Here is a 14,461-nt window from a genome sequence, read left to right as displayed (position 1 = left end):
AGGTTATTCCCAAGAAATAAAGCTAGCCTGGCTAAGTTCCATGTAAATAGATGTGTCATAAATGGACTGCTGTAATTCATGCATCTACCCTCATGTCTTATAAGAGGTTTAAAACTTCCTTGGACACAAGAGCTTCTATACTTACTGTCTAGTCAAAGAAATTGTACTTCTGGGAGAAGTAAAATAGTCATTCCTAAGAGCTGGAATGCCATCTGTATGAGCCTACTGTGCTAGGACTTTCGTGTGGGGGGGAAAGGGTTTCTCAAATAGATTTTTCCTCTGCTTCTGCAGTGGTAATACTGTGGTGTCTCAGATTTTTTCCTAGCATAAAGAGGAATCATTTCATCACATTATCAGCAAAAGATTTACAATGGCACACAGTGATGAACACACAAAAACCTCAGCAGCACCAGTGGACGAATTCATCACATGTCTTTAGCAGCACCAATCACCATGGTTTATTACTCTAAGGTTGGCTTATTGCTTTGTACTTTCTATCCTGCTGTGATATATTTCCAATGCAAATATTTCCAAATCTCCAAAGGCAGAAAGTTCTATTTCATGTGAGATTTTATATGAGAGCTGGTTGAGAGCCTATCAAAGATGCTTCCTCACTAGCCCATCAAGGATGCTTCTGCAATGCAAAATGACCACAACTTACCAGGGCAATAAGTGAGATTTTTTTTCCCCATAGACCACTATTTTGGAAGATAATGAGGCCATTCCCCATTATGTTTCACTTGGTTCTGAAGCATGTGGAGAATTTGGAGGAAAACATTTTTGTTATTCTGAAGTTGTAGTTTAATTAATTAAACATAAACATATTTGTACTGTTCTATAAAGCAGAGGCATTGAACTACTTTAAAATTAATGCACAGTAATCAAAAGGGAAGAGAAGTGCATTAAGGACATCAAGTGTAGGTGCTGTCATTGAGTGTTCAAGGAGTCTGAAGTCTACTCTAAATCTTGATCCACATTCATTAATAGACCTCTGCCATCTGGTAATGTACCCTCAGGGCTTGGAAACATCATTTACATTAAAAGGGAATGAGCAAAATTCTACCTGGGAATGCACTAAGGGAAAACTTAAAGCCCAGAGAGACATCCTAGAATGAAAGAAGGATCTTTGGAAAAACAGTTACTAGGAGGATGAGTAAGAGTTGACAACAGTAATCACAAGGTGAGGCTTTTTACAGTTAATCCATGAACTGAACCCTCCTCCTATTAACCCTAAAATGCATTTGCCTAGCAAATCATTAGAGAAACATTTATGGCTTTGTACAGGGTTAACCCTCCTGGGGGGAGTGATCTTGAACCTGACTCCAAGTGGTCTTGATGCCTTCTGCAGGGGTGGGTCGGAACATGACCAGGTGATGGTGGTTTAGCCCACTGCCCCTTCCTGTCAAAGATCCATAGAGGCAGGGGGACCTCTGTTCCTCTCTCTCTCCCTGCCTGCCAGAAGCACCATTCCTGTTTTCCTGCTGCTCTTTGTCTTACCACATGGCCACCAACACCACGAGGTGGACAAAACCCCACTGTCATCAAATCTGGTGGTATATTTACATGTCTTGTATCTTGTTTTCCCTTCCCTACACCTCTGTAACTTCCCTACCTCATATCCCTTTTATTTATTGTTAAACTTTTCTTCTTTTAGCTTCTGAATTGCAGTGAGATTATTTATTTGGGTCTGCAAACCTTTCCTCTCTTTCCTTCTAATTCCATTTCTTTTGGGAAAGAAGGAGGAAGAGGGAAGGGCATCCTATAAATTGTTATTGCTTCTATCACCTATATTTGAGTCTCTGGGAAATTTAAATTAGAACCCAGAGAGTTTTGTATAAATGTGAGGATAAATTAGACCAACTAAGCAACATGTGAGAGCTGAAGCCCATATAAAATGTATTCCTCAGCATGCTGGTTTAGATCAAGTAATGAGAATCTGATTTGCCTAACTTTGCAAATTGAATCCAATTAGTAATGTTATTTATGCCTGTTGGACAGTGATTTCGTTCCCTTCCTCTTAAGTGGGTCAAAGCATTTCACTGAAGTTAAGCTAAGTGGCTCCCAGCACTTATAAATATCTACTACACTAGTGCCAAGTCAAATGAGAAGTATAGAAATACTGCAGTGGAACCATCTGAATTATTTTGCCCCAAAATGAAATATCTGTATCCAGAATCTTCCTGCTTCTCATTGTTAAGTTGGTTTTGCACATCTGTTTGACTGATACATCTTCTTAAATCACACTGCAAGTAGAGAGAGGTCCCTATTATGTGTTTTCATGACAAATGGAAGCAAAGTTCTATGCAAAATGCATTTTTTAAACAGTTTTCTGAGTCAGGAATTATTTATCTATGTAAATCTTTCTTCATTTTTAGGAAAGTAATTCCTCTGATACCATTTTTTCTCCTCTTCTAATGAGGACACTGCTTAGAGGACAGAGTGACTGCCTTACCTTTTTATCAACATCAATCTTGTTTTTAAACAACCATCAGAAGAGAAACAGGCTTCCTGATGTTGGAGTGAGTTCATGTTTCCAGGTTATCATCAGAGTAGGCAAATCCAGTGGACAAATTGTAACTATGTGATGCAATTCTCCACTAGTGACAGCAGATGCTGTGAAATGTTTCAGAGAAGCCAACCTAATGAGCTGCTACTCTTCCTTTGCATTTTGCCTTGGTTTTTGAACTGTGCAAACTCAGGACAAGGAAGACATTCTACTTTAGCTTCATCTTTCACTGCTAGTAGCACACTGGAACAGATCCAGTCCTGCTAAAGAGCATGTTTTCCCAAGCTCCATCGTCATGTATCAGGAACATTGTGGCCAGTAGGACAAGGGAGGTTATTCTTCCCCCGTACTCAGCACTGCTCAGGCCACACCTTGAGTGCTGTGTCCAGTTCTGGGCTCCTCAATTCAAGAGAGAGGTTGCAGTGCTGGAAGGTGTCCACAGGAGGGCGACAAAGCTGGTGAGGGGCCTGGAGCACAGCCCTGTGAGGAGAGACTGAGGGAGCTGGGGGTGTGCAGCCTGCAGCAGAGGAGGCTCAGGGCAGAGCTCATTGCTGTCTGCAGCTGCCTGAAGGGAGGCTGTAGCCAGGTGGGGTTGGGCTCTTCTGCCAGGCAAGCAGCAACAGAACAAGGGGACACAGTCTCAAGTTGTGGCAGGGGAGGTCTAGGCTGGATGTTAGGAGGAAGTTGTTGGCAGAGAGAGTGATTGGCATTGGAATGGGCTGCCCAGGGAGGTGGTGGAGTCGCCGTGCCTGGAGGTGTTGAAGCCAAGCCTGGCTGAGGCACTTAGTGCCATGGTCTGTTTGATTGGACAGAGCTGGGTGCTAGGTTGGGCTGGATGATCTTGGAGGTCTCTTTCAACCTGGTTGACTCTATGAATAAGGTAGGAACTTCTCCAGTGGGTTACTCATCCTTTTGAAACCTGAACTGCCTCCTAGCACTACTACTTGTGGCTAGAGCTAAATCCAGAAGACAGACTCCAGACTAGACTGTATAGATCTAAAGGAGGAAATGAAAATTGTTTTTCAGTCTTTATCCCCTGAGTTCCCAAACCATTCATGCTGCTTTACTGGAGCTAAAGCCTATCATCCTTTGGGAAAGATGGATCAGTGCAGCAGATACCAAATTCTTTTACAGTGTCCCAGCACCCTGGCTTTTAAGATTCATCACATCTCTAAGGATTGAGTGCCATCAATTTCATCAGATGGTGCAGCACCTAAAATCACTGTTTAAGAATTCCAACAGTCTTAAAACTTTGGGATTGTTTTTGTTCTCTAGTGTCTCAACCCTTACTGAGATTTATGTGAACTAGTTACCTTTTACCTGTTACCTTTTCACATAATCAGAATCACAGAATGGCTCAGGTTGGAAAGGACCTCAGAGATCATCCACTCCAACCTCCCCATCATGGGCAAGGGCAAAAAAACCCTTTCTCAACAACAGAATCCTTCCCCATAGTCAGGAAGAGAGCAGCTTCATGTTTTGAAAGCTTCCTCTGTTTGAAAGCAAATGAAAGCTAAGATCTAATAGAATATTTTAGAGTAAATAAAACCAGTCAATCACATACTCAAGCAATTTGCAGCAACAAGGCCTCATCTTCCATTCCTTACAGCTCAAATCACGTCCTGAGCCTCTAGCAGTATGTATTCTGCTTGCAGGAATTCATGCTTTTAAGATCAACTGGTAGTCCAGGTTGAATTCCATTCAACAAAGAGAACCATCAACAACAAAGTGTATGCACTGTGAATTGTAGCCTTTGAAATGTTCAAATAGATTAAAGAATCATGTTGATCTGTAGAGCCTGACTCATGGTCTCCCTGTTGGAACTCACCTAATGAGAATGAAATTGTACACATGAACTGGAATCATGGCCCCACTTTGGAAGCCATAAACATTAACCATCTCCTCTTTGTTTTCCTAGCTCCTGTCCGCTACTTCCAATGCATCTTCTTAAATGGACCTAATGGATTTGGACTGCAATTTCCTATCAATTCTCCATCAGACATGGAAGAAAAACCTCACTCAAAGTCTTCCAAGAGAAAGACAAGGAAACCAGGGCAGTAGAAAGACTGAGTCCTGTGATTGCCCATGTTTTGCACTTTACCTTTTCTGCTGAGTCCACAGCAGCTACAGTGGTACTTGGCATTGCAAGGATGTGATCCACATGGACACATGTACCAGGAAAAGGTTTCCAGGAGGCAGAGGCAAAACAAGCAGTAATGAACTGGGTTTGGCAAAGGTAGAAATGTAAAAGTGCCCTGGTCCTCGTGGAAAGGTTGCAGTGCTGACAAAGCCTTGACCTGGTTGTGTGAGTGTGTGTGTGTTTTCCTGCCTCTCTTGCTCATTTTCCTTTACCTACCTGCTCAGCATTGAAGTGAGTCTGGTTTGCATTAAATCCTATCTAGGGAGTGAAAAAGGTTGAATGTAGCTCTTATATCAACAGGATTGCAAGGCTACCTGCAATCCTAAATCATTGCTTCTTAACGTTCTGTCAAATTGCTGACAGGAGAAAGCCTCACTAAGTCACTGGTGCTATTTTTATGTCTCATTGACCAGTGTGGCCTGAAGCTCACACTCACTTGGAGCAGCTCCACAGACTATCAGTAAGTTGACTCCACAAGTCATGTCAATGATGAATATTTCTCTTTAACTTGAAGCAGTAAAAACATGGTCTGTTTGCCCTGCTTCTTGGTGAAGCACAAGCTCTTTACATCCTAAAGTCCAAAGTAAGCAGAGAAAGTGAAACAACATGGCAAAAGTGAGGAAAATCACCATTTTCCCAACATGAAGGTCCCAAGAGACAAACAAAACCATTTTAGTGCTTCTGCTTTTCTTCCATGATTAAATCAGATTGACTTCAAGTGCAAATGGAGAATATAGCAGCCAACCATCTCCTGTTGGCATAAGTCAAGTGAAAACCTGTGATGCAAGATGTCACTCATGAATCTAAAGCAAGCCAAATTTCCAATAGCTAAACAGGCTAACTTGATGACATCTCAGACCAAAAAAATCCCAAACCAATGCTAAAAAAACCCAAACAGGAACATATGGAATAATCCTTGTAGCTGGACTTACTTGCTGAAAAAGAAAGGGCTTCCTCACAGCACGCCACAGTTGATAGCTAACAGATGAGACCTGGAAGAAGATCTGCCAATCCACCTTCTTTTGTGCATTTCAGTAGAAATCATGGATTTCTTGCCTTAAGAGGTAGATGTGATGGCTTTTGGACCTTCTAAAGGCACAAGACTCAAAACTGGCATCTCAGAAGTCTGGCAATGTAAACAGCCATGCATAATCTTCCCCCTCTGCTCTGGCCTCATCTGGAATAGTGTCCAGTTCTGGGCTCCTCTTTTAAAGAAGGGTCAGGAACTACTGGAGAGCCTCCAGTGGAGAGCCACTAAAATGCTGAGGGGGCTGGAGCACCTGCTTTACAGGGAAAGGCTGTTTAGGCTGCACAAGTGGAGACTGAGAGGAGGGGTCTCGTTAGTGCTTATAAATATCTAAAGGATGAGTACCAAGAAGATGGAGGCAGACTCTTCTCAGTGGTATTCAGCAACAGGAAAAGGGGCAATGGACAGAAACTGGAACACAGGAGGTTCCACATGAACATAAGGAAGTAAAATCTTCCCTTTGAGGGTAGCAGAGCACTAGAGCAAGCTGCCCAGAGAGGCTGCCGAGTCTCCATCTCTGGAGGCATTACAAACCCACCTGGACACGTTCCTGTGTGATTTATTCTGGGTGCTCCTGCTGGAGCAGGGGGTTTGGACTAGCTGATCTTCAGAAGTCCCTTCCAACCCCTGCAAGGTTTTTGCAAGCTGCTATTTGCATTTTCTTACAGTAGTTTTGCATTTAGCCCTGGAAGTGTGCAGCAGTGACATTAGTTATGTAGTCACCTGGTGAAGCAGCACGATGGGCTTTGTACAGCCTGGCTACTCGCAGAGCTCAGTCACACTACAAACTATATCCTGCTTCTTTATTTTTAGCATGGCTCCAACTGACATCAGCCCCTTCCCCTATTCCCTCTCCCTGCTGACCCTTTCTTACCTTCATCTATTAACTGACTCAATTCAGAAGGCTTTACTGTGACACTGCTGGGTCAGGTTGGCACTCTCTGATTACTGGTCATGCCCTTAACATAAACTGGGTTCTTGGTCTTAATGTTCTGCCATTGCACAGACCCTGTGCTGCCAAAACTGTCACTGCAACAAGCAGTCCAAAGAGATAGGAACGGGTCCTGCCCTAGGAGTTGCTCTTCCCACGGAGAGCAAACAGCAGATGAAAGCATCTGTGGTGAATGTCTCCACAGTCACCTGTGAAATCTGCTCTAGAGACAGAGCTGCCAGCAGAGACTATTTCATCTTTAACTGTATTTCAGTGCCATTTTTTCCTTCCCAATTTGTGAGTCTATTATGCTATTGCCCTGTAAAAAAAAGGTCTTAAAATGAGATTAGAACTTTCTGAAAAGCAGTTAATTTAATCCAAGACTTTATCCAATACTGATGAGCAGGACAACATCTTAATCTATTATACACTGAAGGGGTTTTTTTTTTTCAGTTTCTTTTGGCAAAATATTTTTCTTTACTTTTAACCTAAATGCTTTTTTTTCCCCCTGTATGAGTTGGAAGGAGACAAGAACATATTGCAGATCATACTTCTGAAAGCTTCCAAAATACAGAGCAGTATAACTGAATACATTATATAAAAATCAGTCCCCTGATGTTATTTCCTAATCTCAGTTGTTGCCTTGAAGAACAGCACAAACAGATCCACTCTCCAAGTGGCAAGCATTTTGCTTTTCTCTTTAAATTCAGTTTTCCTTTTAAATTCACCTGGAAACTTGGCAAAAAAAAAAGTTCCTTGAGTTGCGTGGTGGTACTCAAAGTAGCCTGAAAAGCTGCAAAATCATATGCTGACTGTTAGCCATTCTGGAAAATAAAGATTACAAAGCTTATTGCAGTGGCTGTGAGGTGTTTTGTATGAATCCAAATGTGAGCCAAATGGATGCAGCACAGGGCATGGAGACATTTCAGGGGGAGCTTGTGCAAGGGTAGGCACTAGCACAGAAAAGGAGCAGGGGAACAAAAGAGAATCATAGCATCATAGAATCAGTCAGGGTTGGAAGGGACAACAAGGATCATCTAGTTGCAACCCTCCTGCCATGGGCAGGGACACCTTACCCTAGATCAGGCTGTACAGAGCCTCATCCAGCCTGGCCTTAAACACCTCCAGCCATGGGGCCTCAACCACCTCCCTGGGCAACCCATTCCAGCCTCTCACCACTCTCATGCTGAACAACTTCCTCCTTGTGTCCAGGCTGACTCTCCCCACCTCCAGCTTTGCTCTATTCCCCTAGTTCTGTCACTCCCTGAGGGAGAAGCAGCAGGGTGAGCACCAAGGTCAGGAAAGGAGAAGGAGAAAGAAGAGGTGCTCCACACTAGAGCAGAGATTCCCCTGCAGCCTGTGGAGGACCCATGCCAGGGTAGGCAAAATGTACAAGGAGAACAGAGAGGAATCAGCATGTACCAGCTGGAACTGCTGGAGACTGGAGTGAAGGAATGAAGGTGAACTGAGGAAAGAGAGTAGGAAAGGTGGTGTTTTGATGGTTGCCTCTTCTGATTCCCACTATCTGAACCAGCAAAAACATTTTTATGAGTTCATTTTCCCTGAGTCTTTTCTGTCCTCAGCAGTAATTAGTAATCAACTGCCTGGCTTCATCTAGACCTGCAAGCTTTCTGCTTTCTGGTCTTATTTTATCTCTCTGAGGTGAGAAGTGGGCAAACAACTGGGTGGGAGTTCAGCTGCTAGCCAAGGACAAGCCACCACAGCTGTGGCTTTTCCACAGCTCCTATAGCACTTCCAACCAATTGCTATTTGTCCCACATTGATGGTCTCCACTTGGAACACAAGCCAGAAACACAGCCTGTACTCTGCTGCAAAGATTTATCCCACTGATGGCCAACACTAGAACTACATTGCCAGGGCTTTTACCCACAGTCAGTTACTACTCAGTGCAGTCTACTTTAGACATCAATTCCCTGCAGAACATTTCTGTGACACTCTGCTTTAATCCAAGCTAATACAAGAAACACAGTGAGCACAGCTGCAGAGGGTTGTCTTTATCTGCCAGGACATAGGCACTCAGGAGAGCAGCTGAAAGACTCTTCCTTTCCCTATCTTGCTTAATGCTTTACTTCCACTGAAGCATCCCACTGTATAATCCACTCAATACAGCGAGAAAGGAGCCAAGGGCTTACTCCCTTAGGGAGAACTTAAACTTAGTGTTTAAGCTGCTTTGGGCTTAAGACAGTCAACTGCTGACTGCCCACAGTTACATACTATCTAGCAGCACTTCTTTCCTAGGATTTAAGGTTCTGGGAGCCACGAGAAAAAATTAATAATAACATGAGTAGTACTGGCAGAAGAAAAAAGTGAATGTGTGAGGGGCTGGAACTCACAAAAGGAAATATCAAAGGCCTTATTAGGAGGGTTCCTAGGCAGGAACTACGTGAGAAAGAAGAATATGATAAAGATACACAGAATCAGAATGTTAGAGGCTGGAAGGGAAGTCAAAAGATCACCCCCACCTTCCTCCTTTTCTCTTCATCTCTTCTTTTCCCCAACTTCCTCTTTTCATCTCCATCTCCTTCCTTTCAGCATCACCTCCCCTTTTCCATCGTATCTGCCCCTCTCCCAACCCACACATTGTTTTCTCCTTTTTTCCCCTAAACCCAGAGCACCTGGGTTCTGTTGGAGTCTCCTCCCACCCCAGATGTGACCAATTTGCCCTCCCTGCCCACTCCCCTTTTCAGTCTGGGTTCTGTTGCAGTCTCCTCCCACCCCAGGTGTGACCAATTTGCCCTCCCTGCCCACTCCCCTTTATAAGTGGCCCCAGGAAAAGCAAGCCCCAAGCTTGCCCACTTGGGCAGAAGGATCCTCCTCGGATCATCACCGGTGAGTCCCCCGTGGTGCTGCACTGGGTGAATGGTGGAGGGGATTCAAAGGCCGGGGGGCCTGGTTGGCCCCCCGGTTAGGTAGGACAGGGACCTGACCATTGCTCTAACATCACTCACAGGTGTTGGCTGGGTCATCTCACTTAGGCTGGGCTCCTCTTTGTTTAGCTGCTGCTTTCTGCTCACTTATGACGAGCTTAAGTACTTGGCTAGCCTGGAAGCTCCCAGGGGAGTAGTGTTGAGTTGTCAACTGCTTGGGTTGGAGAAGCTCCCTATGATCATCAGGACCAACCTTTGCCATGGCTATTAAACCATGTTCCAAAATTCCATGGCCACGCATTGCTTGCAAACCTCCAGGGATGGTGGCTCCACTACCTCCCTGGGCAGCCTGTTCCAATGCCTGACCACTCTTGCAGCAAATAAATTGTTTCTCATGTCCAACCTAAACCTGCCCTGGTGCAATTCCAGGCCATTTTTTCTTCTTCTGTCAGCTGATACTAGGGAAAAGAGACCAACTCTCACCTCACTGCAGTCTCCTTCCAGGGAGACATGACTGGCCCCAATACTGATCCCTGGGGGACCCCACTAGTGACTGGCCTGTCCACTAGGGAGAGACAGGGGGAAGGCTGTGTTTATCACAGGCCTGCTCTGATTCAGTTAGTCAATTGGTGATGGTCATGTTTAAATGAAACTGGTTTTGTTCCCCCATACCAAGCCTGTCTCTTGCCCATGCCCACAACTGGGCAGGCTCCTTCAATGTCCTTTGCCTCAAGCCTTTTGTTGACTTCTCTCCTCCCCATTCCACCTTGGCAGTGTAGGAGGGAGCATGTGGATGAGTTGTGCTTTGTTGCTGGCTCAAAACCACGACCAAGACATAAATGCACACTTATTGTGCAACCCACCTTCTGTGCCTCTTCTCTTCTTTCAGAAGACAAACAATGAGGAGGAGGAGTCTGAGTGCCACACTGTTAAATTAGAGCTTATCATTCCAGTGAAGAAAAGACAACTTGATGAGAACCTTCCATATGCCTCTCTTCATATCATTTCTTCTGTCAGCATGATATGGCCAACCCATTCTCCAAACAGCTGAGTGTCTTTGTTCTCTCCTTGACCTTGATTTGAGTGGGTGTAAGTCTGGCTTGAGGAAATATGAATAAATCATGACTGCTTAGTGATTTCTTCTTTAGAGTGGGAAAGTCACTATATTGTTCATAGAATCAACCAGGTTGGGAGAGACCTCCAAGCTCATCCAGTCCAACCTAGCACCCAGCCCTAATCAATCAACTGGACCATGGCACTAAGTGCCTCAGCCAGGATTTCCCTAAACCCCCCCAGGGATGGTGACTGCCAGACTCTGAGAAATAATACAGAATTCATAGGGATGCCTGCACGCCTACCACTGACATTTCAACTGGAATGACAACATGTGCTCTGAAAGATCAAATTAGTGAAGCAGAAGGAAGAAGGTGCAGTGTTGAGTCAAATATTAACAGTAGTAACTGTTCTTTTTTTAAAGTTAACCAAAAGATTTTTTTTTTTCCCCCACAGAATCACAGAAGAGTCCAGGTTGGAAAAGCCCTTCAGGATCACCAAGTCCAAACTATGATCCTGCTCTACAAGATTCACCTTAAACCATGTCCCAAAGCACCACATTCAAACAACCCTTAAACAATTCCCTTCTCTGAAGGTGTTCAAAAACAGACTGAGTGAGGCACTTAGTGCCATGGTCTAGTTGATTGAACAGGGCTGGGTGATAGGTTGGATGATCTTGGAGATATCTTCCAACCTAGTTGATTCTATGACACCCAGAAGAGTCAAATTCATTAAAGTATCTGTTTTTCTAAGACTTTTAAGTCTGAAGTGTTTAAATCAGGCAAATCTTCTTCCTTTTTAGCTAATTGTCAAGATGGTTTTCCCTTGAATGCATTGACAACTTATTTATCATCTCTGGGCACGAGTAACAGAAGTTAATAGAACTCCATAGACTTAAAGGACACTTGGATCCAGTTCTGGATCTGCTTTTTTAAGTGACTGATCATTTAGCTAATTCTTTTGGAAGCTTCTCCTAAGGTTAGAAAAGAAAATAGAAGTACCAAAGCATTTCCCCACCACCAACTTGTTTCCAAAATAAAAGCAGAAAAAAAAACCCACCCAAAACTCACACTTGGAAAATCAGCACTGATGCCAATGAGGTCATTAAATGCTAAATGTCAGGAAAATGAAACCTCTGGGCCCTCCAGCTTCCAGGAAATAAAGTGAACAGCATGCCCCTTATTTGCTTTGAACCTCATGGTTTAAGGAAAAACCAGTCTAGCAACTTCAGTTTCTAGCAGTGATGCTGCTGTCCTGGAGTTCCAGTGGGTTCTAACCTGTGGAGATAAAGTTCCTGTAACCAAAGGCAGAAATAACATAAAACTCGTTCACAGTTTTGTGAGGCTGTTTTACAGACTCATCTCTTTGTGGGCAGCTGTGGCATGGATGGCACTGACTGGCACACTGCATTAGAAAGGCTTTCTGTGATTTAGCTGATAATATAAAATCTCTGTAGGGAAAAAAAAAATTGCAGTAATAGAGCAGCTAATGAGGTTTGGGCTGATCTCATCAGACAGCTTTTACCTTTGTGTTAAGCCTCTGCTACAAAGGGCTGCTCTTGCAAGCAATCACTGTTGGTCATAAAGATATAAATTCATAGAACCACCCAGGTTGGAAGAGACCTCCAAGATCATCCAAACCAACCTAGCACCCAGCCCTAGCCAACTAACCAGACCATGGCACTAAGTGCCTCATCCAGACTTTGCTTGAACACCTCCAGGGACAACAACTCCACCACCTCCCTGGGCAGCCCATTCCAATGCCAATCACTCTCTCTGACAACTTCCTCCTAACATCCAGCCTAGACCTCCCCTGACACAACTTGAGACTGTGTCCCCTTGTTCTGTTGCTGGTTGCCTGGCAGAGGAGAACAACCCCACCTGGCTACAGCCTCCCTTCAAGTAGTTGTAGAGAACAATGAGCTCTGTCCTGAGCCTCCTCTGCTGCAGGCTGCACACCCCCAGCTCCCTCAGCCTCTCCTCACAGCGACATGAAGCCCTGGGTTACTTGAAGGTTATGGAACTGAAGAAACCACAAGGTCACTGCTAAAGAGTTAAATTTTGACACCCCTGAGATTTTTTTCTGGTTTCCCCTGCAGCAGCAGCATCTACTTTTGCAAGGATTTCTGAGGAGCTGTCTCTGGAAGTCCACTGCTTGCTCATGTTCACTTTCCTCAACAGAGAATTCAATCTGCTTCCCTTACAATCCTCAAGCAGAATCTGTTTCCCTTGCAATCCTCAAGCAGAATCTGTTTCCCTTGCAATCCTCAAGCAGAATCTGTTTCCCTTGCAATCCTCAAGCAGAATCTGTTTCCCTTGCAATCCTCAAGCAAGCTATGTCTGCTTTTGTTTAGTTGGGTTTTTTGTCTCATAGATCTAATGGATACCAGTCCCTTGTCAAGTCAATTGGCTTAGCCAGCATAAACATATGGCTGTGTAGCTGAAGCTGCTGACTAAAAAGCTTAGCATTCTTTCTTCCTTCCCATTGGAACAAGCCTGGAGAAGAGGAGGCTCAGAGATGACCTCTGCTGTCTACAACTACCTGAAGGGAGGCTGTAGCCAGGTGGGGTTGGGCTCTTCTGCCAGGCAAGCAGCAACAGAACAAGGGGACACAGTCTCAAGTTGTGCCAGGAAAGGTCTAGGCTGGATGTTAGGAGGAAGTTGTTGTCAGAGAGAGTGATTGGCATTGGAATGGGCTGCCCAGGGAGGTGGTGGAGTCGCCATCCCTGGAGGTGTTGAAGCAAAGCCTGGATGAGGCACTTAGTGCCATGGTTTGGTTGACTGGGCTGGGTGCTAGGTTGGACTGGATGATGTTGGAGGTCTCTTCCAACCTGCTTGATTCTGTGAAATATTAGGCAATGCTTCTGTTGTCTTATGTTAGAGGAAAAAGAGAAGGTCACTAATCTCCCATGAGACAACAAGGCAGCTTCTGCCTGAGCTGTAGGAGGAGATGTGCAAAGCCTGATATCACACCAGTAAAATTATTTCCCTTCCCACAGCTCCTGCCTCAGCCTTCCACATTATTCAACACAAGTGAAACAATACTTGCTTCAGTGCCTGCTTCTGCCAGTGACTCATGACAGAACAGAAAACATCTCAGTGTTTTTAACCAGTGCATTTTCACTGCCAGAGGATTTTCTTGCAAACCACAGCCCTGGGCTTAGATCTTCTGCCTTTGCACTGTACACAAAGCATAAATATGTACATAACAACACTAGAAATGGTCTATGTCAAATAAATATTTATATGTAACAAACCTTTATTTTCCCCTCCAGAGCAGGCACCATCTCTTGTGGTCTATATGGTGTAATACTTCAACAGACTGCTGCCTGAAATTGCAATATGTGAGGATAAAAAGAAGAAAATGCACATGGCCTTCTCCCTGCAGAAATAAATATGGGCTTAGATGCCCTCCCTCCACTCTGTCAGAAAATGAATGTAGAAATAGGAAAGGGTTTTGGTTAAATGTTAGAAATCACTCTCTGGTTGTAAGGAAGGTGGAAATTTGGTAGACTCCATCAAAGTCTCAGAGCTCTTGAAAGAAAGGGTAAACACACAGCAGGAGTTCCACCATCACAGCTGATCCTGCCTAGGGGCCAAGCTGATCGCCCTGCAATGTCTACTCTAGCCCTAAGTGCTGGGAGTTAGTTTATATCCTCACCATTTTACTGGGTTAGACAATAAACTCTGGTATGCCAATAAAATGTATGCTCCTTCACATGTAACCAGCTTCCAAAACACCATCTCAGGTGCTTTCACTGCAGGGATTGGGTTCTGCCGTTCAATACTCAGCTTGGAAAATGGTGGGACAGGTTGAACTTATTTTCTGGTAATTCACAATCCCACCTCAGCAACAAAACCTCTGAGCCCTTGTGATTTAAGTTGTCTTCCAGGAGTGCTGGGTAGCACCAACATCC

At 44.3% G+C, this 14,461-nt stretch overlaps 1 protein-coding gene and 1 long non-coding RNA gene across 2 annotated transcripts in view; both read left to right on the top strand.

Annotated features, from left to right (window-relative positions):
• TRDN (triadin) overlaps window positions 1-5,421 on the top strand; it is a 243,953-nt gene extending 238,532 nt beyond the window's left edge. The window contains 1 exon segment of the mRNA XM_064170120.1: window positions 4,425-5,421. Coding sequence (XP_064026190.1) covers window positions 4,425-4,567 — 143 coding nt within the window. The 3' untranslated portion in view covers window positions 4,568-5,421.
• A 3,990-nt stretch (window positions 5,422-9,411) lies between these two features.
• Window positions 9,412-14,238, top strand: LOC135189644 (uncharacterized). The gene is made up of 3 exons (XR_010308188.1): window positions 9,412-9,454; window positions 10,382-10,538; window positions 13,820-14,238. It is a non-coding gene; the product is annotated as an uncharacterized LOC135189644 (long non-coding RNA).
• Window positions 14,239-14,461: the final 223 nt, after the last annotated feature.

The sequence above is a fragment of the Pogoniulus pusillus genome, chromosome 33, assembly GCF_015220805.1.
Source record: "Pogoniulus pusillus isolate bPogPus1 chromosome 33, bPogPus1.pri, whole genome shotgun sequence".
Taxonomy (NCBI): domain Eukaryota; kingdom Metazoa; phylum Chordata; class Aves; order Piciformes; family Lybiidae; genus Pogoniulus; species Pogoniulus pusillus.
Note: the sequence above shows the minus strand (reverse complement) of the source record. Positions and strands in the feature narration are given on the sequence as shown.